General features: G+C 39.7%; 1 protein-coding gene across 1 annotated transcript; it reads right to left on the bottom strand.

Moving 5' to 3' along the window:
• Window positions 1–20,773: 20,773 nt before the first annotated feature.
• Window positions 20,774–23,639, bottom strand: LOC148040674 (serine/threonine-protein kinase UCN-like). Its single transcript, XM_087666934.1, has 2 exons — window positions 23,094–23,639; window positions 20,774–22,195 (listed from the first exon to the last, which is right to left on the bottom strand). The coding sequence occupies exons 1-2, from the start codon at window positions 23,486–23,488 to the stop codon at window positions 21,124–21,126; spliced, it is 1,467 nt and encodes a 488-aa protein (XP_087523060.1). The 5' UTR covers window positions 23,489–23,639; the 3' UTR covers window positions 20,774–21,123.
• Between the last annotated feature and the right edge of the window lie 2,929 nt (window positions 23,640–26,568).

The following is a 26,568-nucleotide window of genomic DNA, read 5'->3' as shown; positions in this document are numbered from 1 at the left end:
TGATAGTCATATGGACATTGAGAAAACACCCAAGCATGCCAAACGAATTTGTCACAATAAGCCGGCACACCCCCTGTGTAATAGGGAAAAGTGTACACAAACACTGGCAAGACCTAACACAAAGAGGTGTATGCTCAGGGAGTGCGAATCCCAAATCAGTCCAAGTACATGTATGTAGACCATGGCATATCAACCATGCAACATCAAAGTGAAGAAGATCCTAGTCTCAAAAGACTCAAATCTCAATAGCATAAACAACCTGCTCAATGTGTATCAAGTATCCAAAGATTCTCCCATTGACACAAAAGCCATATGGATCAAGCCAAGAAGCTCAAGAAAGGCATATAAGAGCACCAATGACGAAAGCTCCAAGACCAGACATCAATAAGACATCATGAGCATATAGGCTTTTTAGCCTCCAAGTATAGCATCCATAGACATCAACTATATCCCAAATACAACTCTGGCAAGCCAAGAAATATCCCAAGTAAGTTTTGGGAGGCCACAGATGCAAGCCAAGACAAGGCACTAGTAGCAATCAACTCCAAACAAATGTAACTAGTATGTAGTAGTGGCATAGGCCAAGCATGTCAAGACCGGTTACACATAGGTAACATATATGCCATATGTACATCCAAGACAGAGCATCAAATGTATTCCAAAGCCGATCTCAAGCTCAAATAAAGATCTGGAATCAAAGACAAGCTCAATGTCGTACCCCGAAGGTCAATACTTCATTGCATATTCCAAAGACATAGCTTGAAACCAATAGGCATAACCAAACATGAAGTAATAGGCTTCAGCCCACTATTGTACAATAGTGATTTATTGTTCAAAATTGAGTATTTCTAGCAAGAAAATCAGTCCAAAATGATGGCATAGCATGTGCCTTGCATCCCCCAAAAAATGGGGCATTAATAGGTGCCAAATCGGTTAAGTAGAAGTGCCCAAACAAGCATAGCATTAGATGCCAATGTTACTTCTACATAACATGACTATGGGACTGATGTAAACAATCCTAGGAATGTATAAATTAGACCCAAATTTGATGCCAATGATCAAGGAGGTTTCAACACATGTTAGAAACCATTGCCAAGTGCATTGCCAAGCCCGAAGAAGCATGACATAGCTATCATTGAGGAGTAGATGAGCTATTGTAGTATGCTGTCCAGATCAACAAAAAAAATGGTGCAAATTTTTTGATATCTTCTTCTACTATTGTGCATCCACGTGGCCTCAATGGTAGTGATTAGAGGCTCCAGTGGGTGCCCAGGGAGGTACACAACAAGCCTCAAGTGTCCAAATGCAAGAGGGAGCAAGATACAAGCTCCAAGGGTTTGAGCTATGGCTTCCGTGATTGATTGCAAACTAAGAATTGAATAAAAGCACTGAAAGAACACTTCAATACCTCTGTAGCAATGCCCTAAGGTGCCTCAATAGATTGGAAAGGTTCTCAGAAAGCCAGGGAGTGACGGGAGCTCGAGAAGGTTGGCTATGGCTACCGAGAAGGAGACCCAAAGCTGTAGGTATTTGAATGGAAGCTAAGAATGCCATGAACCAAGCTCGAGAAGTCAGGAAGCCTTGCTCTAATACCAGTTGAAAGGTGAGAAGGATCGAAGCTTGCTTGGAAGTGAGCTATGGCGGAGAGTAAGAGCAAGAAGAGAGAGACGCAAATGGGAACTCCAACAATCACAATGTGTGACCAGGCCTTCCTTTATTCAAACTGTCACTAAAAGAATAAAGAATAAAGTGACGGTGATGGGCGCCTACCACTTACAGTGTGCAGTGGCGGGTACTATCAGTGTAGTATTACACAGGTAGCTAGGTAGAGGCGCCTTTACCCCCAACAAGAATGGATCATAGGGCACTAAAGGCTGAACTACAAATGCTGCCACAACCTAGTGGAGTTGGCCCAAGCTTGGAAGAACAAGGCCATTATCTTCTATTGGCAGGCCTAACCTCACAAGAAGTGGACGCACTTGGGTTCCTCGAAGAGGAGCAATAAGAGCCACAAGCAAGGAAAGGGAGGTGGACGTGAACTTTGAAATGCGACCACATGAAGACGAGCTTGTCCCACCACGTCCTTCCCCGAGGCCTAAAGAGCAACAACATGCAAACACCTCCATAGAAAGAAAGGCGGCACACTGAGAGAAAGAAGGAAGAAAATGGTGGAGGAGACAAGGAGAAAATGGAATGCCATGGGAGTGAGGGCACCCCAGGCACCTATCCCACCATGTGTGGACAACACCCCAGCAAGCTTCCATGCCAACCTCATAATCTGAGAGAGGCAAGAAATGGCTAGGAGCCCCTTTGACCTCAACTTCCAATTCCCCACCACCCTGCGTAGAGTGTTACCTATCAAGGTGGTGGAGGAAGTGATTAACATCGAAAGTAGGCTCGGACAAAGATGGCTAGAGGAGAGAGAGAACTACAAATGAAGATGGCCTCGTCTTCACGTCAGAAAACTTGTATGATACTCTAATCCAATTCATTAACGAATTCTCTTCATGCCCTAATCCCACCTTTATTACCACTTGTAATTACCTTAGATTTCTTAGGATACTCCTTAGGCAAGACCCCACCCCGCAAGAGCATGGCCTCCGAGTGCTCCATTTTGATCCTAATGCTATAGATAGTTGTGTGATGGCTCGGCTAATGATGTGAGCCACTCTATTTCCTTCATTTTTCTTAACTCTACTAGAGGACATGAATGATAGCCACTTTACTCATTGCAATCATCCATTCCTCTCCACCATCACCCTTCAAGTCCACCTAAACCTCAAGGGGTATCTCCAAAGCCATCGATTCCTTAATAAATCTATTAAGCTCCCTTCTCCACCTCACTCCTATGAGGAAGATTAAACTTCTGTCAAGACTATGTAACTTTATTATTTTTTTATTTTTAAAAATAGAGAAAGAAATGAAAGAAAATAAAAGAAAAAAAGTAAGGGAAAAGAAAACAGAAAAGATATCACGTGTTGCCACCGTAAGTTGCACATTCACCACAGCCACTGCACCTAGGGGTCCTCAATTAAGGTGCATCTGGTGGTCCCGGTCGCCCAGCTCTATTCCTAACACCCTAGCCTCATTTTAATCCCCCACTTCCCACTTAGGGCACATCAAGGGTAGGACATACCCATGGAGGTAACACTTGCCTGTGGTTAAACATGTCACCCTAAGCTCCATCCCACGAGCATGTGCACAATGCACCACCCAACAATGGCACACACCCACATGTAATGCACCTTTCTTTTCTTTTTAAGTACAACCAAAGGCCCCACCACCAGCTTTAGAGACCCCATCATCCATGTAATGCCCTCCCCATCCTATGCCCTGTGCCATCAGGCAAAGCACAACCAACCAAGGGGCAGACGCAATAGCCACAATCACAAAGTGAATGAAGAAGCTCATTGGGAACAGCGTAGGTGAACTCAGTCACACAGAGAGTCAAATAATGGATCCATCTAGCATCATTTTCAATTTTAAAGATGGACCCGCCCCTCAACCTCCCTCCAACACCAGGGATCATATCCAACGCAAGGGACTTTCAATCCAAAAATCCCTCCAACACCAGGGATCATATCCAACACAAAGGCCTTTTAGTTCCAAAAATCCCTCCAATAGGTCCATAAATCCCTCCAACACCAAGGATCGTATCCAAAACAAGGGCCTTTCAGTTTCAAAAATCCCTCCAATAGGTCCATAAATCCCTGGGGACTAGCACTCAACTAGGAGGGGGTTAATATTAATACCCTCAAATGAACAAGGTAGAAAATCCAAAAAATCTAAAAGGCAAAGCCAAGGCAAAAGTAGAATGGAGAACAAAGGCACGCCAAGAAAAATTGGGAAACACAAGAAGTGTGAAAAAGTCCTAAATCAAGGAGAGACGCTCAAGAAAAAGTGCAAGTCGATACTTTTGTAAAAGAGCGCAAGGCGCACCATGATTTATTTTAAGAGCGTCGGGGCTTTGACCTATGCAAATTGTAAATGTAGATGGGTGGTAGGAAGGAAGCTAGGAAGATAGGAGAACAATGGAAAAAAGGGCCTAGGCGGCCATGTAAAAAGGGGATAACCGCCCAAATGGGATTTAGGGCTTTGTATATAAAGTTCAAAAGATGAATGAGAGCTCATTCTTTGGTGTAGCAAAGTGAACTCTCTCTCTTTTCTTCTTCTTTTCTTCTCTTCCCACTTGTGAGTGAGTGAGGGAGTGTGAGTGAGTGAGTGAGGGAGTATGTGAGGGTGAGGGATCTTGGAGGTGAAGCCCTCCCCCATCTCTCCTCTTTTTCTTCTCTTCTCTTCTCGCATCTCACGCGCGGCTATGGAGGATGGAGCTTAGAGATGGAGGTTTGAGGATGCTTGAGCTTGCATTAAGAATCATGGAGCTATCAGAGTGCTTGAGAGAGGAAGTAACTCTATCAGGCATCAAGGTAAGCTCACTACACTCATAGAGAGGAATGGCACATCAGCTATGTGAGAGGTAGCCATTAGTGCTCGCTTGAATGCTTGAACAATAAGTGGTCCGTGGGTCTTGATGGTTGAGCTTGCGCTCGCCTCTACACACTCTCAATATTTCCAAACAATTATGAGTGAGTAATTTCAAATTTTATGCCCATTGAGTTTCTCATTAAGTGCAACTATATGAAAGATAGTTGTAGGAGTTACATTAAATCCATACACTTCCAACAACATTCTCTTAGCAATGACTAGGTAGGCTCCTTTCATAAAACATTGCTCCAGTTAATTGCATGAGAATCATGATCTTCCTTTTTGCCACCAAATTTTGTTGTAGCTTTTAGTTTCAAGTGAGTTTTCTTCATAAGTCATGTTAGGCCAAAAAACTTTTCAAACTTATTCAATGCATATTCATAACCACTATAGGATCTCAAGAAAGTGGTATAGCAAACAAATTATTTATCTTTATGTTTCTTAAAATCCTTAAACAAATCCAAAACTTCATCATTCTTGTTTCAAAAAATCTTATCAAGTATACATGTTGTAGACATTTATGAATGAATGCAACATAGTATTGTGAACCACCAAATGAAGCTTTTTTGTAGACCCCACACATGTGAATGCAGAATCGCAAGGGTCAATTGCTATTATTGAGATTTCTAGTCAAACTAAAATAGGAACTGCTTTACATGTTGCTACCAAAAGCATACATTACCGAAGCCTAAAAACTCTAGAGTGCATCATCATCCGACTTTCTTATTGATGCAGAGAGTCAATGTGATTAAAGTCATTAGTACTAGCATCCCTGGCATAGATGGTCCAAAAATACTAGATTTTTTGATAATTTTAACCTATTTTTTATAATATTTATTGTAAAAATTCAAAAATTTTAGAAAAGCTTCTAGATTAGAACGGCATGCAAAAAGCAAGTTGTTTTTTCAGCCAGATATTGGATTTTTCATAAAAAGGAAAGAGGGATGAAATCATGAGCGTTGCCATCGTTGTTGACACGTTGAAAACTGCACTTTGAATTGGAAGAATGAGTGAACTAGGAGATTCTTGACCAAGTGGTGTCCTGGAGTTTTACCCCCCGTCCGAAGCCAACGGAGCAATTAGATTTGGGTTTCGAGCAGTAGAGAAGGAATTGGTTTTTTTTTTTGCATGTTTTTGTTCTACGAAGGAACTCCAAGAGATCTAATGCCTAGAGATTGCTTCTGAGTAGTGCCAAACAAAGGATTTCAGGTTCTATAAATACATATTGATTCAATTCATTGTGTTTTTTCTTTGTCGTGTTTACCTCTTGTCTATTCTTTTTCTTATCTTCCATCTCCTATCTCTATTTCCTTCTACCTCTAATCCCCAGTGGATTCCATCTTTCGACAAAAAACACCTTCGACAACACCAAATCTCCAAGTCTTGGACTTCACCCATACCCTATGTAAATTTAGTTGCCTTATGCTTTAGATTACATGAAACAACCATTCTCACATGTCTTTTTCTTGTAGCATTACTCCTCAATAAATAATTCATGCTTACTAAACCTCATGTATAAATTTTGTTTTTCCATTTTTCCCATCAATAAAAAGATCTTTGTGATAGACAAGATATGAATTTCATCATGCAAAATATTTTTTCTTACCATTATTCATAACTATGGAAGCCACACATATATGCATAGTATCATGCTAAGTTTCATCTCCAATATATACATTACCATGTGATCTTGGCATCATTTCATCAAACTATTCTCTATGGGGAGTCACATGGTCTGATGCTTATGAGTCTATATACCACATTTCATCTCCAAGAAGCATCTCTAGGCACATCATCTCTAGGCGTTCCTCTTAGTATAAAGTTGTACCATGTGTAGCATAATTCCCAGAGCAACCATCATTATACTCAAATCACAAATGTAGGAAGATCATCCATATATATATTCATTGGATTATGTTGGAAATTGTTTTTGGAAGGCTGCCACTTACCAAAACTTTCCCTTGCACGTGGGAAAAACATTTTTGGAGGCTATGAGAGGGAGAGGGAGGGTCATTCTATAGCAACAAGCTGTGTGATCAAGTCATTTGCTTCTAGCCAAAACATCAATCTTATCAAAAGCAAAAAAATTTCCATAATTTCTTGATATATCACCAATTGTGTTTCCAACTGCGGTGTCAAGTGTATCTAACAATCCCAAAAAAAATATTGAATATGATACCTTGTTTGCAAGCCGCCTAGCACACCCCATTTTGCCACAAAATCATGTGCTTTAATGACAAATTACTAGCCAAAATATCCCAAACCTTCCTAGTCTAGCATAGAATAATGCTCAATGCATGATGCCCAAAAGAACTTTGAAAATAGAGAATATCTCAATCTCCCCCAACCTAGGAGGACCACTACTTTACAATATCCAATTCAAACATTTTTTTGTACTTAGATATGAACTAGTTTTCTAATACCTAGATTCCAAGGCTATAGTATAAAACTAACACCCATGAAACTCTACCCTCACTCAAATAAAATGGGTTACAACCCATTGGCAAGCACAAGCATGTTATTAAGGTCAATGCTTAGAATATCTTATCTATCTCATTTAAAATAGTGTCATTTTTAAATTAAAGTGATATGGATGGGGCTCATGAGATAAACTAAAATACACAAAATAAAGCAAAATGTCCTCTCATTCTCAAATGCAAAATTTAGAGCATTAAAGCATTGCCATTAAGTAAAATAACATTACTTATTCTTCTTTTCTCTCTATTCATTCTAAATAAAGTCTTGTGCTTCTTCTCAAACTACCCATTTTCAAATGAATTCAAGTCCATAATGACATTGCAAAATTCAAATCAAACTAGGAACCCAAAATCTCTCCAATCGAATACCAATTTGCATTATGGCCCTTTTAATTGGGCTACTAAAGCTCTTGAACTAGCCCTGCAATGGTTGCCCTTAGACTTTTCATCTATTGACATGTTTTAGACACTTTAGAAAATGTATATTTTATCATTACTAATAGTGACTGGTAACCATGGAAGCTATCATTCATGAGTACTAATAAAAGAAGAACTCATTGAATTAAAATCGAGAATTTCCTTAACCACTTAATGTATTGATCTCAAGTTTTCTTCCATATTATTCAAATATAATCTCATATACTCAATAAAGATAATCTTACCAAACCTCCTAGGATTTTTTGTTAACTCAAATGTAATTCAATGCTAGTGTTGGAAACACTACAAGGATTTAAGCCTATAGCGATGGCGGGTAGCGACGCGGGTACCGGCGTCGCTAAGTTGCATCGCAATTTTTTCGACGCAAATAGCGACGCTCCACAGGGAAAAAAACAGGCCAAAATCGAGCGCGGGTTTATTTCGCATTTTTTTGTTTTGTGTTTTGAGAGCGAGAGAGAGTGTGTGTGAGAGTGACCGTCGTGAGAGAGGGAGAGGAAGAAGGCTTGCCGCCGCCACCGTTGTTCGCGAAGGAGAGGAGGAGCCTTCATCGCGAAGAGGAGCTGCCCCACAATCGCCATATCTCATCGGTGAGTCTCCCTCTCTCCTTCTTTTGCTTGTTTATGGTTTAAATCACTTTCTCTTTTGCTTGTTTAGGAGAGGAAATGAGAGAGAAAGAGAGGGAGAGGGAGAGGGAGGGAGAGAAAGAGAAAGAGAGAGGGAGAGAAAGAGAAAGAGAAAGAGAAAGAGAGGGAGAGGGAGAGGGAGAGGGAGAGGGATAGGGATAGGGAGGGAAAGTGCATTCTCTCTCTCCCTCTCCCTTTTGCTTTTGGAGAGTGTTAGGATATATTATGAGAGGGAGAGGAAATGAGAGAGAAAGAGAGGGAGAGGGAGAGAGAGGGGGAGGAAATGAGAGAGGGAGAGAAAGAGAAAGAGATGTATACTCAAATGGATAGCTTTATGGAGATGTATGTCTACTCAAATGGATAGCTTTTTTCTACTCAAGATGTAGTCCACCTGTGTGTGTATATATTGGAACGATAACATATCCATGATTATGGTAATTGTATGCACTTTGCTTTTTTTATGGGTACCATTACATCAACGACTCCTTAAGAGGGCTAAAAATTGGTCATACACTTTATAAAGTCTAAATAGGAGATTTAAGATGCACGATAATGGACTTATAGATAATGGTATGCAATGTGCTTTACCATGGGCCACGTACATTGGTGACTCTTTAAGATGGCTTAAAATTGGTCATATCCTTCATAATGTCCAAGTAGGGGATCTAATTGTGATATGCATAATTCCTTGTTTTTGTATTAACTTTATAGGCATAACAAATTAGTAATCATGCCATCTAGTCAACGGAAGGACTAAAAGAAAATGATCCCCTAGCTAATGGTCATTATGGTACTTCATCAAAATGAACCCAAAAGTGTTGCCATAGAAGAAGAATCCCTTAAATTGAGCATAGGATATTTTCTTCAAAGGTTATGACTATGAGTATAATTGATTGGAACAAATTTTATAACTATGGTACACACACACACCCCCCCACACAGGCACAAACATTTTTACTATTTGATATTGTCTTTGACATGGTAACCTTGTATTACATTGTTGCATTTGATGTCTTCCAATCATTACAATAAAAGTTGATAAATTTCATAAATGGCATTAATTTTTATACATGGACCTAGGACAAAAAAATCACATTACTAAGATGCTTTTTGTTGAGATTGGTTTATTATTAGACTAAGAGATCCTCAATGATAGTCATAAAATTTCTATACCATCAATGTTGATGTTGTGCTAGAAAGAATATATGAATATATGGGTTAGTGTACATAAGCATATAGAATTTACTTGACATCTTGATATCCCATAACTAGGGTGTACGCTGACACATATCGCTACTTCATGATATTACTTCACACACATACACGCACACGCACACGCACACGCACGCACACGCACATGCACACGCGCATGCGTGCACACGCACGCCCACACACACACACACACACACACACACACACACACACACACACACACACACACACACACATGCATGATTAATGCATATTATGATATATATGTAACATTTGAGGGATGAGTATGAATGTTCCCTATTGTATTTCTCTTTAATTGATGATTATTTCCTTTAGTTTATTTTATGGCCTCAATAGACCATAATAGAAACACAGAAATACTAGTTTTGCCTTAAATATTCCTACTACTACATATAACTTCTTGAATTGATTTACATACATATTGATCATTAATTCTTTAGGACTAATATGCAGACATAAGATATACATCATAATCATTTACAAAGCACTGCTCACCTAAAAATTATGAATCGAAATACTCTCAGCACGATCGTTCTTGAACAAATAACTTATTATAGATAGGACTAATTTCTAGGAAACAAGAACAGTGTAGTAGAATCAAGCATCATCGACCCTATACGGGCACTGCCCTAAAGATCTTTCATTCGTCATGATTGAAAAGATACTTATATTGATTTCATGCACCTACATGCTTACAAGTACTAAGGTAGATAATGCAATTTGAGCCCTAACACATGGCACAACCCAGTGTATTACTGGGATAGTCAGGACTCAAAACCCACTAGTATGAAATTAAGTAGTATATAGCATGAAAACTAAGTAGCATGAAGACTAATGCATAGAACATAGTTATACCTTGCTAAAGGCCTTGCATTCCTTAATAAACCACACTGAGCAAGAAACATTGAGTAGAGCCCCTCTAAGATACTCAAAGCCCTCTAGTGCAGTTGTATAAGTAATCCTAGGTGTCAACAAAATGAGACTAAGAAAGAACTATGATGAAACAAAGTGGAAAGTGATATTCATCAATGGCACCTAGGATTACTTATACAACTAGGATTTGTTGACAAAGTTGTATTTTGTTGACTAGGATTACTTATACTCAAATCCCTCTAGTGCAGTTGTATAAGTAATCCTAGTAAAGCCCCTCTAAGATACTCAAAGTACATAACCTAGAGACCGTAGCTAGGTATATAAGGTATAATGGCCATACAAGAAGACACCTCAATAATTGACTAATCACCACTAAATCCCAAAGAAGAATCGTGCTCCATCCCCTTCAACTCTATATTCACCTCGATGAAGAACTTCATTAATCATAGCATCCTTGTCACCAATCTTTTTGTTGCAAGGATGAAGTAACATATTCATCACTTTTCCTTTTAGCATCTAAGGCATTATTGAATCTTTTAGTAAAGTCCAAACATTTAGTCTCCAACTCATGAACCTTATGAACCAATGCCTTTTTTTTCTACAATAATGAATAATTATCTATCAGGACAAACAAATCCTTGAGCATGGTATATGGCCGAGATATAACATCAATAAATCTCTCAACTACTATGTCCCATGCATTTTTTACATCAATCAGTAAAGCATTTCTTATATCTTGAAGTTTAGATTTCAACACCATGGATGCATCAATATCAACCTCAATGTTTTTCAAAATTTGCTTCTCAACCTCTTGCAGAGGCTAAAACCTCTCAAGCAAGAGCTTATGGTCAACTTGCAACTTGACATACATCTCCATAAAGCTATCCATTTGAGCCTCGTTTTCCCAAATTGTATTACAAGTCATTAAATTGTTTGTTGTAACGTAGACAAGACGGAAAACGAAGAAGGTCCTATTGTTCAAGATCACGAGGCATATCTTAATCAGTGTGTCCCATGTCCTTGCTCTCAATGCAAGTTGGCAATTAGACGAAAATGCCGATTGTCTATAGAACACGTACGATGATTTGGCGAGTTTCAATCTGAGATTATTGATCAGGCGATTGCGGATTTTTAGCAAACGGTAATTTGAAGTTAATATCAATCATGCATTGTACTCGCAAGCTAATTGAATATCATATATAATAAGATTGGGTCTTGCTGGCAAATTTTCTATCCAGGGAGGTGATGTCTCATCCCAAGGGGGAGTGCACCCTTTGCAGCCAATTAGAAGAGTTCGTGGGCGTGCGATGGACACAGTGCAGGAGCCAATCCACCACTCGCAAGGCCAATCTATACCGTCAATTCCAGAGGAGACAGGCAACCTTCCAGACCTACCTACAATCTTGGAGCCTGAGATGGAGGCAATGATCGATGCATTGATTCCCATGGATGTCGAGACTTCTGATCCACTTAGAGAGGAAGCATCCATACCATTATATGATGGGTGCCGAGTATCTCGGCTGAAGACATTGCTTGCACTCTTAAGTGTACAAGCAAAATACAGGTGGAGCGATACGAGTGTGACCGAGTTGTTCAGGTACCTTGTATATACGCTTCATTCATTTTTTTTTTCGACACTATTATTACAAACATTTGTGCTTTTTCAAGGTATTTTATGATTTTTTTCAAGTTATTAAAATATCATATATTACCACCTGCAAATACCATGCCTAAGTCTCATGATGATGCACGACATGTTTTACGGAAGCTTGGCATGGACTACAATAACATCCATGCATGTATCAACGATTGCAAGGGGTGGAGGCCGTCGAAAGCTTGGAGCCAGCATCGGCTAAAAATGATGGAAATACAGGAGTCCAAGATTTCTTTGAGAATGAGGCGGACTCATTCTTTTGTGGTGACATGTCTATCGACCTTCCAATGTATGCGGAGTTGTGTCAGGAGATTAACATGGGACCATAGGATACTTCATACTTGGAGCATCCACTTACTCAATTCGTTGACCAATCGCTTATAAGGGTACATAAGATATGCATTTTAAATGTGATTTTTTAAAATGATTTATATTACTGTGCTTTATATAATTTAAATTGATGATTCTAACATCATTTTTTATCTCTGCACGTGACATTTTTAGGATGAGTCGAGGGATGAGTGATGAGGAGTTACAAGACATCTTCGCACGCATGTCTCCAGACTAGATCGCCGGATTCAGAGAGATGGCAGACCAGGAGCTGTCTCGTTCTTCATCAGGGCGCTTTGCTAGATCTGCTTCAACGCGATTGGATGTTCGGCTTCAAGCAGACGATCTCGACGCTCATGACTTGGGCCAGAGGGAGGGAGTGCATCAGGATCAAGGGGATGCTGCAGAGATACAGAGGTAGTGAGCCCGTGGTCGATATGGGATACAGGTGTGACTCCTCGCTCTCGTGGCTCAGGTGAATGCTGTGGATATACGGACGCGGTGTCTCTGTCTCATCGTTCAGCTGGAGCTGCATCACCTCCAGGATTTGTCACACCTGTGGGGACATCTACTCGAGTTACTCCGGCTTTTGCGCAGTCGTCAGCATGTGGCACCCCTTTGGGTGCCACTCTAAGAGAGATTACCCCCGTCGGTACACCGAATACAGAGGGGTCTCCTGGATATGCCCAGGAGCATGGACACAGATGGGAGAGGATCCATCTTAGGCCTACTCCTAGGGGTTATGGATATTTGGTCGATAGTAGGTCAAGAGCCATCATCATGAATGATGAGGGGAGGAGGGTGATGGCTCGCATGAGAGAGTTGTGCCAACAAGTTTTTCGGCACAACGTCTTGGATCATTGGAAGAACATACCGGAGGGGAGCAAGGACTACATAGTAGCATCCTTGCACGAGGAGTTTTCGATGCCAGCCACAGTAGATAGATTCTCTACGGGCTGGATGATGGATTGCATGCGTACATACATGTCACATAGACGATCCGACGCGCACGCAAGGCAATCAAGAGTGGGGCTACAAAGCCCAAGTGGTTAGATGCAAACGACTGGCGCTGATTGAGGGAGGAGGCTACAGATTCTCCAGGACGTTAGAGTCAGTAGCGCGAGGTGGCGAGGGCATGACTCAAGGCCGAAGTGGTCCATCATCTTGGGAGTGGTGGCCATAGGACATATTTGGAGGACTTTGTAAGTTTTTCTTTTGTTTTGCTTGTTTATTTTTTTGAAATATTATTTGTACTGACAATCATGTTTCTAACAGTTAGCATTTTTTTTTCTTTGTAGCACTCCATTACAAATCGCGATCCGTCTGGCCTTGAGACTCAATATGCAAAGAAGCACAGTCTCAATGCATTGATCAACCGAATATAGACGCGGCGGCCCTGTAAGTCACTCATCTTTCTTATCTGTAGTTACCATGAGATATTTGAATACATTATTGTATGGTGGACTGATGTATTGTTTCTTTTTCTGTAGAGTCCGTTCGATGCTCCTTTGTGGCGGGACAAGCTTTCGGGGGACGAGGATGCGTAGCTCGCCCTTGGATCCCTCGAGCTCACACACCTTTATTTTTGAGTCGCCTAATCTATGTAGACATGTTCTATGTATTAGTGATATCCTGTCATGATAGTACCAATTGCTTTTTATGCGATCATGTATTTATTTCATGTATCAGTTTTATGATTTTAGTATATATTGTTTTTGTTTGCAAGCGCATTGTACACAGTAGTGCAGAAACTATTTTGTATGGCTCTCATAAAGCACACATTGGTATATGCCACAATTTTTTTTTCCCTGTTACCGTCGCTATTAGCGTCGCAAATTTTATCGCTATTAGCATTTGCGACATTGATAGCGACGCCAATACCGACGCTGATAGCGACGGTTTGCGACGTGCATAGAGACGCCAATAGCGACGCTCAAACGACGCTGATAGCGACACCAATACCGACGCTGATAGCGACGGTTTGCGACGTGCATAGCAACGCCAATAGCGACGCCAATACCACGTTTCTATGGCATTGTTAATAACAACGCTTTTTGCGACAACGGGAGTAAATTTTGTTGTTTGTATTTTCGTCGCTTTAAACATCGGTATAAGGCCTATATCTTGTAGTGAAAGGTTCCAACTTATATTTATGCCAAACTATCCTTGTGTAACTTTTTAATTTATCATTTGTGCATGATATTTCATAATATGTGGTATAATGAGTTTAAGGAAAACAAAAACAACACTTTTCATAGCTCTATATCAAAATTGGTGTGGAGTGAAAAAAAAGTACAATATCTTAGAAGATAATGAGCAAACATAAGAATAAGAGAGAAATTGGAGAGAATAAAATATTTCTATTGTACCAAATTAATACAACTAATCATTGAAGTATCTACCCATTCGTGCACTTGTATGAGCTTTGACAGTGAAAAATGAAAATGGTACATGGAGGATAGTGACTATAGAAGGTATGGAAGCTCACTAATATGGTGTGTTAGATGGAAAATGGTAGATACAGGATAGCAACTATAGAACATGTGGATGTTTAGTAGCTATGGAATGATTGATGGAAAATGGTATATGGAGGATAGTGATTGTGTAACATGCAGATGCTTAATAGCTACGGGGCACTAGATAGTAGCATTGCCTATGTATGTCTAGTGCTGAAGAATGAATAGTTATAAACAAACATGGGAAGTTTGCCTTAATGTAATCTCAATATGGTCCAAACTACCCATTGACACCATCCATATATTTGAAAAATGTCATATGTGACAAATATGATATATGATACTTTAGAAGACGTTCCTTACAATGTCCACGAAGTACCTACATTTGATAACTCATCACTCAATGTATACAAATACCTTCATTAAATATTTCATACTTAACCCAACAATCAAATCCACATAAACCTCTCATAACCATCTTCTCTACATTGTTATACCTCTTCTAGTGTTCAAATTGTGAATTCTACTAATGGTCACTATCCATGATGGCTTTTCCTCATTTGGGATCTTATAATATTGGCACTTGGAGCATAAGTAATTGAGATTTAGAATATTTGAGTGATCTCCAACACCTTCAATCTCAACTCAGAATAACTATTGTTTGGTTGAATATGGAGTCAATGAAAATGTTGAGCTAGCTAATTAATGCCAAAAGCCTTGGCAAATATTTTAGTACAATTGGCCTTTATAGAATAATACTCTATCTTCACAACTCCATTCTCAATGAGCTCTTGCACATAGTGATATTGAATCTCTATATGCTTCATATGAGTGTGAAATATAAGGTTCTTTGAAATTGCCATGCAACTCTACTATCACACTTCATGATTTTTGCCCCTCACCAAAACTCTCATCATAGTGTACAACTCAAGTCTCACCCAATTTGTAGGTATGACATAGTCCATCATACCCAACAACTTTAGCATCCTCATCCCTAATCCCTAATGGTTCCTTCACAACCCATTTGAGAATCTACTTACAATTCCATAACCAATATCTAGTCTGATATCACATAGAAAGATAAGATGTCCTAGGAGTTTTTAATATTGGGTTACGTTTAAAAATCTATAGTAACAATAAAGAAAGGATAAAATTTTGAAATTTAAGATCAGAGGAAATCATTGAAGGAATTCAATGTCAACATTCAAAGGTTCTAGAGAAAGCCCAAGGTAAAGATCTAAATATCAGAGCCCAACCTAAAGATCTAAAGTGCAAAGAGTAAGATAACCATTAGATGTCAAAGATGGATCTTTAAAAATGCTAGAAAAAATTTGAGTAACTTTGGGCTCCAACATTGCTAAACATAGAAAGATAATATTAAATCTCAAGTTGTACAATTTTAAAGGACATGTTTGGAAATCTTGTAGCATGTGGAGTCGTCAAATTTTTATATCGAAGTATTAGGCTCAAACCTATGTAAATCAAGAAAACATGTGGGAAAACATTATTCACATGGGTAATTTACAATTTTCTAAAGTTTTCTCTAATTTAGGGCATAGATACTGTTGAGATGCATGGATCTAGAGTATGGCTATGGCGGATGAAATATATAGACAAGACTCATGAAGGCATAGACATTACAAAATGAATTGTTACATAAGTGAATTAGGTTCCAAGATTGAAGCCTGGACTCATAAAGACAATCTTGTGTATGTAGACAATGAGAAAGACACTTGAGTGAGAGAACAAAAGTACTATTGCATTCCATTCAAATGGTAGGCAAATACAATGCTTTATAGCTTCAGGAGTAGCACTTTCCACCACTGTGCTTATGGGATTGAGCAAGCCTACATATCATTAGCCCAACTATTCCATACAAAGGGGCTACACTAGGTGTGATTGCCTACATCTCAATAGATACTCGAAGCTTGTTATGCCTATGTGTAGTCATTGGAAAATAGACTAATTTTGAAAGTGTAGAAGCACTTTCTAGATAGATTTGAAAGTCTACAAGCACTTGCCAGACAAATTTTGAAAGTCCACAAGCACTTTCCTGCATTACTTACTTGATTACTTGGATTGTATTTGAAGTTCAATCTATTGGGAAAAAACTCATTCATACATGAGAAAACTAAGTGAGTGCATGTTCTCTCCTATCTCCTTTGTGTCCTCCTTGATATTGTACAGTATGGCGAGATTAATATTAGTTTCTCCCTTTCCTCCTCTTCCTCCTCCTCCTCCTCCTCCTCCTCCTCCTCCTCCTCCTCCTCCTACTTACCTTGCAATCAAAGAGTAAAGGTGAAAACATTAAGGGGATCTCTTGGAGAAGCACGCTTGGATTAGATGAGCATCAAAGCTTCTCCCTCAATGGTAAACTAAAATGTGAGAGAAAGAGATAACAAGGAGATAACTATGAGTATACACTCACATCCCTTGCAATCTTTGCCTTCTTGCTTTCATGGATGTGAGGAAAGTAGGCATGGATAGGAATACAAAGAAAATCATGGGAGAGGTAGAATGCAACTTGGACAAGTGTGAAAGATGCCCTTAAGCATAACTTTACTTCTAAGATACCTTATGCTAAGGATGCTGATGAAAATCAAAGATCCATCAAAACCTCTTAGATAGAGAACACACCTTGACAAGCCTATAGATAATAGGCATCAACCCTTACCCACCAATCATCCCAATAGTAACCTAGCTAAGTAGTCACTCCATTGATCATTAATATTCTAAAGGAGGATCAATCTCATGTGCCTACCACCTCAATAACTACTACTTTCACAAAGACTTCCATGAGTCATACCAACACTAAAGAGGAATGATACATCCATAGGCTAAAGCTCCCATCTCCACATCTATTGAGCATATATCACATCCCATGTGCCTACCACTTCAATAACAACTACTTTCACAAAGACTTACATGAGTCATACCAACACTAAAGGGGAATACTACATCCATAGGCTAAAGCTCCCATCTCCACATCTATTGAGCATGTATCACTAAAAATGGAGTATTTAACTAAGGCAATAGAAGAATACCTCTAACTAATGACAAAAGGGTTTGAAGTTGCTCAAGTTAAACATGAAGTTATTATCCTCTTTCACTTGGACATGCCTAATCAACTTCAATGTTGCTTCCACTCTTTAATATGAACCTTCTCAATAAGTCAAGCATGATATTAGGCAAAGTATGAGAAATCCAAATTGACAAAGAGCTTACCTCCACTTTTGTAAAGATAAGAGAGCGAGGGAGACAGGGAAGGGGGGAGGGATGGTGTGTGGGCCACTTGTGATGAATATGTAAATTGATCATATGTGTATGAAAGAAGTTTTGTACATTAGAAGGGTCTCATATAAAGGGGTGTTCTATTAAGAAAACCAAAAATAAGGGTCTTCATAAATAAGCCTTGAATACACAATATAGAGGAATCACATGTAATGACCCCCCCAAGAAGAGAGCATGGAATGCTATCGTAAGCAAATTCACTAGATATGAATGATCTTGAGTACCATGAAATAAGCATGGATATCCCACAACTAAGCCCTGATGGTTGAGCACGAAAACCCACTTCTACCAGTAGAGAACTAGATCGATTCCACCTAGCATATTGGGTACAATTTCTCAAGGATCCTATGTCCAATAGCCTACCCTCACATATTTTAGCTTGCATTTCCAATCCCCTTCTTCCAATCACTCATTCATAAAGCTACAAATACAATAGATTAGTAGAAAACTTTTTAGAAAGCCAAATCGACAAAAAACATACCACCACTTTTGTAAAGACAATAGAGCTCGGTGGCATGCCAAGCTTATTCCAAAAGAACTCTATGTCAAGAAATCTCATAAGAGGTGAATGAGCATGGGTACGCCATTATTAAGCCTCTATGGTCAAGCATTCCAACCATGCAAACTTGAATTGATTCCACCCAGCATGTTGGATATACTTTCTCATGGATCCCTAACTCTACATACTTTCTCATGGATCCCTAACTCTACATCAAATAGCCTACCCTCACTCAAGTCTGTCAACCTAGATATCTACTCTTCCAATCATTCCTTCATAAAATAACAAATTTCCATGACCCTATCTTCATTAGCATAGTTAATTATGTTGCCTTCTCACCTTACTTAAAACTAAGCCATCTCCCTCTAAACAATAGATTCTTGATCTCTTCTTTGACATCACTAAGTGGACTAACCTTCTTGCTACTAAACTCCTACCATTTCTATCTCTTGGATTGTGACCACCATCTCACAACTCTACATCCCTTCCTATCTAAACTTATCCCAACCATCATATGTCTTACCACTTCCTCCAATCTTAACCCATGAAACCCAATCTCTTCACTCCCCACATCATGTGTTACCCCTCAACTCACACATGAATGCAAGTTAAGAAAAGAATATGCCAAGAGAGTAAAAGAAAGGGGGGAAATGAGATCACATTCTCCAATTGCACAACACTACATCTATGGGTTCTCTTGTTAGCAAGGGAAAATTCCTCTTTGAGATGCACCCTTGTAGACTGAGAAGAGGTAGGGTAAGTTAGATCACTCACTATAAACAAAAACTAGTAGCACCTCATCTAACATCATATACCAACCTTGCTATACTAACAATCCAAAACTCTATTAAGAGGTCCTATTCACAAGAAGAAACAACTGCTTAACCCCTATCCCATTTTAGGACGGGGTAAAACTGGTAGTTTCAAAATACATAAGTTATTGAGACTTTTAAAACAACTTGCTATTTTCAGCACTTGAAAGACATAGGAAGGTGACCAAAATTGGATGATTTGCAATTTTCAACACAAGACACAAGAAGGTGACCCAAGTTGGACACTTACAAAACAAGTATATCAGTAGAGCTAATTTGAAGACTAGACCTACAAAATCATTTTTAGCAAAATGTGCTCTTGGCAAAGGGCACTACCAACCATTGTTTGGAATGGTCAATTTGGAAATTTGAAGAAGAAAGTAGGTGCCGATCTTGGGCATTTAACATGCACTTGGCAATTGTGTTTGGGAAAAGGGAAAGAACTTTGACAAGAATAGGAATATGTAAAGCTAAGCAACGTTCTACAACTAATCATATAATATTAGTGAGTCTGGGAATCTCCAAATTCCCATTTTTTGCATACTAAAAAGGTGGCACCCGGATAACATGCCCATAAGTTTCTCAAAACCATAGATGTGACCTATCATTGGAAAGCACTTGAAAAATAGAATCTATTGAGCTATAGAGCGCTTGATTTGGAGTTATAGTGTTTAAGTTATGACAAATCCAAAGATTTAACCACGTGTCCCAAACTTATGGGAAATTTCCATTTTCCCCAATATGGCATTAATGGTATTATTGTTTCTTTCAAAAAAGGACTAGAGCCCTTCTAAGGCGTCCATGTTAGGATGGGACTCCTGTAGCAAGAAAAGTTGCCTTTTCTATGGGGGTGGAGAGCCACTAGATGAATAGGCAAGTTCCACCTTCAATGCTAAGGAGAAAGGGTGTATTATCAAGACACAATGCTAGAGTAGTCATGGACACACTAGTGAAGTTGGAAGGGCATGCAAAGCTTGGGAGTTAGAGATCATAGGAGCATGAATGAGAACTAGAGGATGCAAAGAAAAGGGGTATTTCTAGCCTTAAAAAAGTAGTCAGAGGAGCAACAATGACAGCGAAAGGACGCAAAGAAAAGGGGTATTTCTAACCCATTACAACCTATTTTGGGATCATGGTTGAATCACTATTGGTGTGTGGCAAGAGATCCTATCCCACTTTGGCTTTCAAGAGATTGCCTTTCGAGAAATTGCCCTTCGTGAATTTGGTGATATATTACATGGAAAGCTTGTGCAACTAGAGTGTAGCACTAATGTGGCCTTTTGTATATTTTGTGAAACATGAGCACATGGAAAGCTTATAATGCAACTAGGCCTCTAGACTCCCAGGATTATGGCTTTTCAAGCATTTTGGGAGGCTAAGGTCAAACTGTTTTCTGAAAGTCCAAGTAGAAGTAAAATGGGATAAAATAGTGTATAAGGCTTTGTGATATTGGAGTATAGCATGCATCATGGTAGGAAAATTGTGGAAAAAGGACCAGGCTGGAATGGCTACCCTCTTGAATTAGCTATTATTATTATTATTTTCACATCTCCAGTCTTTGCAAAAGTCAGTAACCAAAGCAGCATAGACTGGCTGTCAATATTGAGGAATGAAGACTTAATGCTTTGTGTATACATACGTACATACATACATACATACATATATGATGTTTGAAATGCTGTGATTGCGGCAGTTGGATTTCTGTCACATAGGAACCTGGCATAAGAAACCCAGTGCTGCAAAAGGTGGCAATGGATTTCTTGTCGCATCAACAAACTTGGGGGACAGGAGAAATAACATGCTGCATTTCATTAAGGGAGACAGATGAGCCTGTCTGACACAATGTGCTTTAGTGAAGCTCATACAGGACCAAAAACCTGCTCACACCCTCTTTACACCCAGATGATGATTTTAACAGGATCTGCTGTTTTGTTCCAACAAACATCCAGCATTCATGTGTTGAAAATAGCTTCCTTAACCATGTGCATCATGTGGCCAGTCTTCTGGTCACCTGGTTTCCATTTGGAACCATTTTCCTGACCCAAGTTCTTGAACCTCAAGACTTTTCCTTGCCTTCTTGGATCACTAGACCTGGAGTTACAGATCTTCTGGGTATTTTCCTTATCATCTTCACAAACCTCATACTTCTCTGTGCTGTGTTCAGGACAAGCATCGTTATGAGAGGGAATGTGTTGTTTAGGAGGCTGCTCGATGAAAAGCCTATCATCCAAATGTAGAGCTGGGGGCATGTATGGAGGCCTCGAACTTTCTACTAAGCGCTTCCACGATATTCCTTTAAAAAATGCATGTTTCTTGATCTCTTCTGCCCCTGAGGCTGAACCCAACCTTGAGTCTGGATTCTTTTCTAGCAGCCGCTTAATCAGGTCATTCAGTGGCCATGATATCGAGGTCATATCACGTGGATCAGTGCACAGGATGTTGTAGAAAGTTTCTTTTCTGTTTTGGCCTTTAAAAGGGGTCTTTCCACAAGCCATCTCATACAGGAAGATCCCTACTGTCCACCAATCTACAGAAAAGCCATGACCATTACCCCACAAGACCTCAGGAGCAACATATTCTTCAGTCCCTACAAATGAATGTGAGCGGCAGGCAGAAACATTCCCCTTTGTTTGTTTAACCTTCCGTGGCCACCTGTGCTTCAGATGGAAAACATGTTTCTGTGCCTTTAGAGCTTGAGCAGGAAACTGGTCATTAGGAATGTGGTGTACTCCATTGTTCTGTAGTGCTGACCTATCTCCATTTACTGGACCTGTGTTTCCCTGTTTCTTTTTCTCAGAGCAGCCACCCTGCTGTCCGCTAAAGCATGAGAATACAGCTGCCCATCTGCTCTTAGGTTCTCTCTCTTCTTCCTTTCTCCTTTCTACCACCAATGATAAGTCAAAGTCTGTCAACATTATATGCCCATTGCTTTGTATCAGTATGTTCTCCGGCTTCAAATCCCTGTATATTATCCCTTTATTGTGCAGGTATTCCAGAGCCACCACAATCTCTGCTGCATAGAACCTGCACAAAAATATATGAAACTATAGAATTAACACGCCAAATTTATCGGACATTACAGTGCAGTCAATCACATTCGTTTGAATGGATGTAACCTATCATCACCAATGTGATTTGCATTTCAGCAGTGTCTCACTAGTTACCTTTTGAGTAATTGAAAGCTTTTTATAATGTCGTGTATGTGAACAAAATTCAGAACATATGTTTCCAACTAAAGCTATTAGTGCCTTAAAACAAATACCACTCGTATCAATGTATAAGCACATGTCTCAAAACTGGATACTACCAAACCACAACTGCTTTACCCAAAGCTAGGCAGAAAGGAGAGATTTGTGTTTACCTCAAGCTAAGGTTATAAGGTCAAAAAGTAATGCAGTTCCAATGGAAGCATACTCTTACGAGTGCTGAAGAGGCAAAGTTCTGATACATTTCCAGCAAATCAGGAAATGACACATGCAGAAAACTCCAGAGAGCTCCTGTTTGTAGTTGTCACAGTACCCATTCTTTAACTACCCCCTCTAATCTAAGTGACTCTGGCAGTTCCATGACCCATTGTCCAGCGAACAAAAATAATAAGTTATTGATCATGGGCCAATATTGTGCTTGCCAATTCTCAGATTAGCAATTCTTCATATTCCCATCTCAAATTCTGCCCGGATGTCTAACGCGTAACAGCTATGTGCTGTTTTGATCAGTACTTAAGCCAAGCGTTGAAAGGAGATTGGATCAGACACAAGGACATAACAGAGAAGCAAATAAACAAAACATGTGACAAGCATTCACAATCAGTCACACAAAACAAAGTTAAGGACGTAATAAGCACAAAACATATCTAAATTATTGAGCCACAATCATGAAAAAAGAAGAGAAAACAGGAAAGCTTATATTGTTATGATCGTACTTAATGATGGCCTCACTGCACTTCTTATTGGGCTGCTTATGCCTAAACACATTGAGGTCCCCTCCACTACAGAAGTCAATCAGAAAGAACACGTGCTTTGCGGACTCGGAATACGCATAAAGGGTTGGAAGGAAGGGATGATCCACCATGGACAGGACTGCCCTCTCCGTGGCCGCCCTCTTGACGCCTTTCCTCTGCAGGACGTCCTTCTGCATGACCTTCACAGCGTAGGGCTGCTTGCTCTGCCGGAGCGCGACCAGGAAGACGGTGCCGATGTCGCCGTGGCCGAGGATGCGAATGGGGATGAAGTCTGCAGACGGCCCGAAGATCCGCACCGATGTCGAACCGTCATGAGCAGCGGAGGGGGGGGTCATAGGGAGAGCTACAGTGCTCATCTTCCACTAACTGTACTTCCAATTGGTGCTGTTAAGAGTCACTCTGATGGCGGAGCTATGGAAGCGAAGAGATGAAAATGGTATCATGCAGACAGGTTCTCTCTCTCTCTCTCCCTCTCTCTCTCTCTCTCGCAGTATAGGGATTCGGGAATCGGGAGGAGGGGAACAAGCAGTTTTCTGGTAGTTGGCCACGGGCGGCTTCTTTTCACGTGTCAATACGCCTTGCAGGTGGACCAATAATAATAGTTACTTTTGGGAAACATCAACACACGTCCATAAAACCACAATAATGCCAAAAATGAAGTCTTAAGACTAACGTAAAGGTTGTAAGGGCTGGGCCTTGCCAGGAGCTGTGAATCTAACACCATCATTTCCCCACCCCCACTAAATTTTTGCTCGAACTCTGGGGCGAGGGTAGAGAATGCCAAGGGAAGTATAATATATTTTGGGCACAAATAATTTCAATTGGCTCAATATGGCATGGTAGTTTGCACAATAAAAAAGGAAGTAAAATGATTTGCTAGCATCGCTAATCCTACACTTAAACGCTCATTTTCAATCGTTATAGCAAGGCTTGTAGGGCTATCTGTGCTAACCCCACTCTCCCCATCCCTCTTCATGTGAGCATGTAGGGAGAATGGGGTTACAAAAGCCCTATTAACCCCACTATGACCATGCGTGATGCAGCTCTAAGTGAAGTCTAAACATATGGGGCAAGGTGTCACCATATATGGATATTTGTGTGTATGTATGTGTGGGTGTGTATAGGGTCTACCAACTTGCGCTTTAAATGAGGCTAAAGGTCAACAAGCTTAAATACAAATCTCAAATAATTCCTACTTCTTGAACCATGGTCTCCTTCTCACTACTCAACTCTTGAATTTCTGAAGGCTACATCCTAAGAGTCCATGTACATCATACTCTTCCCTAAATAAGTCAATCCTTGGTTTTTTAGCATAGACAAGAGAAAGAAACCTATTCACTACTTCAACCTGCTCACTACTCTAGCTTGCAGCTTCCTAACAACTTGCAAATAGTGTTAGACCTAACAATAGCCAACTTGTGGCAATTGTCATATACTCATGAGCCATTGTATGAGCATCTGAAAAAGTTGTATTAGGACAATAATGAGAACAAGCAGTTCCAAATGTGCACATATAAAACAAGCACTCCATATCCCTAACCAACTTTACAATTGCCTCATCTATTGACATTGTTTGTTGGCGTAGCCAATGTGAAAGCCAACTAGATGACAATGGTGTTGCTATAGCCTCGTGTCTACTCAATGCTACTGGCCCGAGTAATGCACTATATGTATACCCTCTATATCACGTGCATTCAGGGCCTATTTATAAATATCTTTATCTATGAAATTTTCCTTTAAAATAAAATATAACCCTTTTCTATTCAATCTATAAGTAACCCTTTTAAATATATAAGTAATCCTTTTATATGAGACCCTTTTGTATGTAAAAAATGTGTTAAAATAATATTTTAAAAAACCCCTATGTTGAACCCACGTTGTTGGAGGGTTTTTGTCGAAAGGTCGTATTATCCATCGGGGATTAGAGGTAAAAGGAAATAGAGATAGGAGATGGAAGAGAAGAAAAAGAATAGACAAGAGGTAAACATGATAAAGGCAAAGCACAATGAATTGAATCAATATGTATTGAGACAGAACCTGGAAACCCTTATTTCGCTACTACTCAAAAGCAATCTTCAGGCATTAGATCTACTGGGGCTCCTTCGTAGACCAAAAACATTCATCAAAATTAACAGCTCCCTCTCTGCTACTTGGAACCCAAATCTAATGGCTCCATTGGTTTCGAAAGGGGGGTAAAGTTGTAGGACATGCACCTACCAGGACACCTGGTCCAAAATCTCCTAGTTCACTCCTTCTTCTTCTTCCAATTCAAAGTACAGTTTTCAGCCTATCAACTGCGATCACGATGCCGGTGATTTCACCAATCTTTCTTTTTTATGAAAAATCCCATAACTGGCTGAAAAAGTAACTTGCTTTTTGAATACCATCCTAATCTAGAAGTTTTCTTAGCTTTTTTGGATATTTACAATAAATAAAATACAACATATCTAAAATATGCTAAAATTGTCCAAAAATCTAGTATTTTTGGACCATCCATGCCACTCACACTAGCACTAATGACTCAGATGTCATTAACTCTCTTGATCAATAAGAAAGTGGGATGATGATGCACTCCAGAGTTTTTCACACCATGTCCACGCAGTGGCACGACATCACTCCCTCTAAATCTGCACATCCTCCAATATGTGCAAAAATCCTAGTTATCATTAGATTCTGAGTCCTCCTCATCCTCTGTAACCATATCCTTTGCTTCTTCATTTTCCATATCTTCCTAGCTACCCTCTGTATCATGGCCACTATTTTTTTCCAATTCTGGCAACTCATAAGCATTAGATTCCTGCCTCTTGAATAATTTGATTCTTTTCCCTGCTATCGGAAGTTTTATGGTTGTCCTATCTAGCTCATTTAATGCATAAGTAGCATTATCAAACACCTATCTCACCACATAGGGTCTAAACCATCTTTTGGAAACTTTACACATGGCACTATGCTGGTTGTCTAAAATGTTATCATAAACTAATACCCATTCCCCATTTTGTATGGTTCTTGGCCTCAATCTATATCTTTTGTCAAATGGTTTCTTGTTCTGTATCCTTACTTCCCTTAACTTTGCAATTGATGCCTCTGTCTTCTAACTTTCTTTCCAACTATCTAATGCGTAAGGCCAACAACTCCTCTCAATTCAACTCCTCTTCCCAAGGTAGCACACTCCATGTGAGTGTCATCTCTTCTTTCGGCATGATAGGTTTTTGACCATACATCAATTCAGCAGGCATATATCCTATAATAGCACTATGTGTTGTTCTGTTAGCCCACAAAGCATAAGGGAGCAATCATGGCCACTCTTTTACCTTCTCTCCACATGCTTTTGCCAATGCCTTCACAATAGGTGGATGACCTCTTTCACTTTTTCCATTTCCTTCAAGGTTATATGCTAAAGTTAAAGCAAGCTTTATCCCCAACCATGCAAAGAAAT

Source organism: Lygodium microphyllum, chromosome 2 (assembly GCF_053477565.2).
Source record: "Lygodium microphyllum isolate KBCC chromosome 2, Lygodium_microphyllum_v1.1.10, whole genome shotgun sequence".
In the NCBI taxonomy this organism is placed as follows: Eukaryota; Viridiplantae; Streptophyta; class Polypodiopsida; order Schizaeales; family Lygodiaceae; genus Lygodium; species Lygodium microphyllum.
This window is presented reverse-complemented; position numbering and strand designations above follow the sequence as displayed.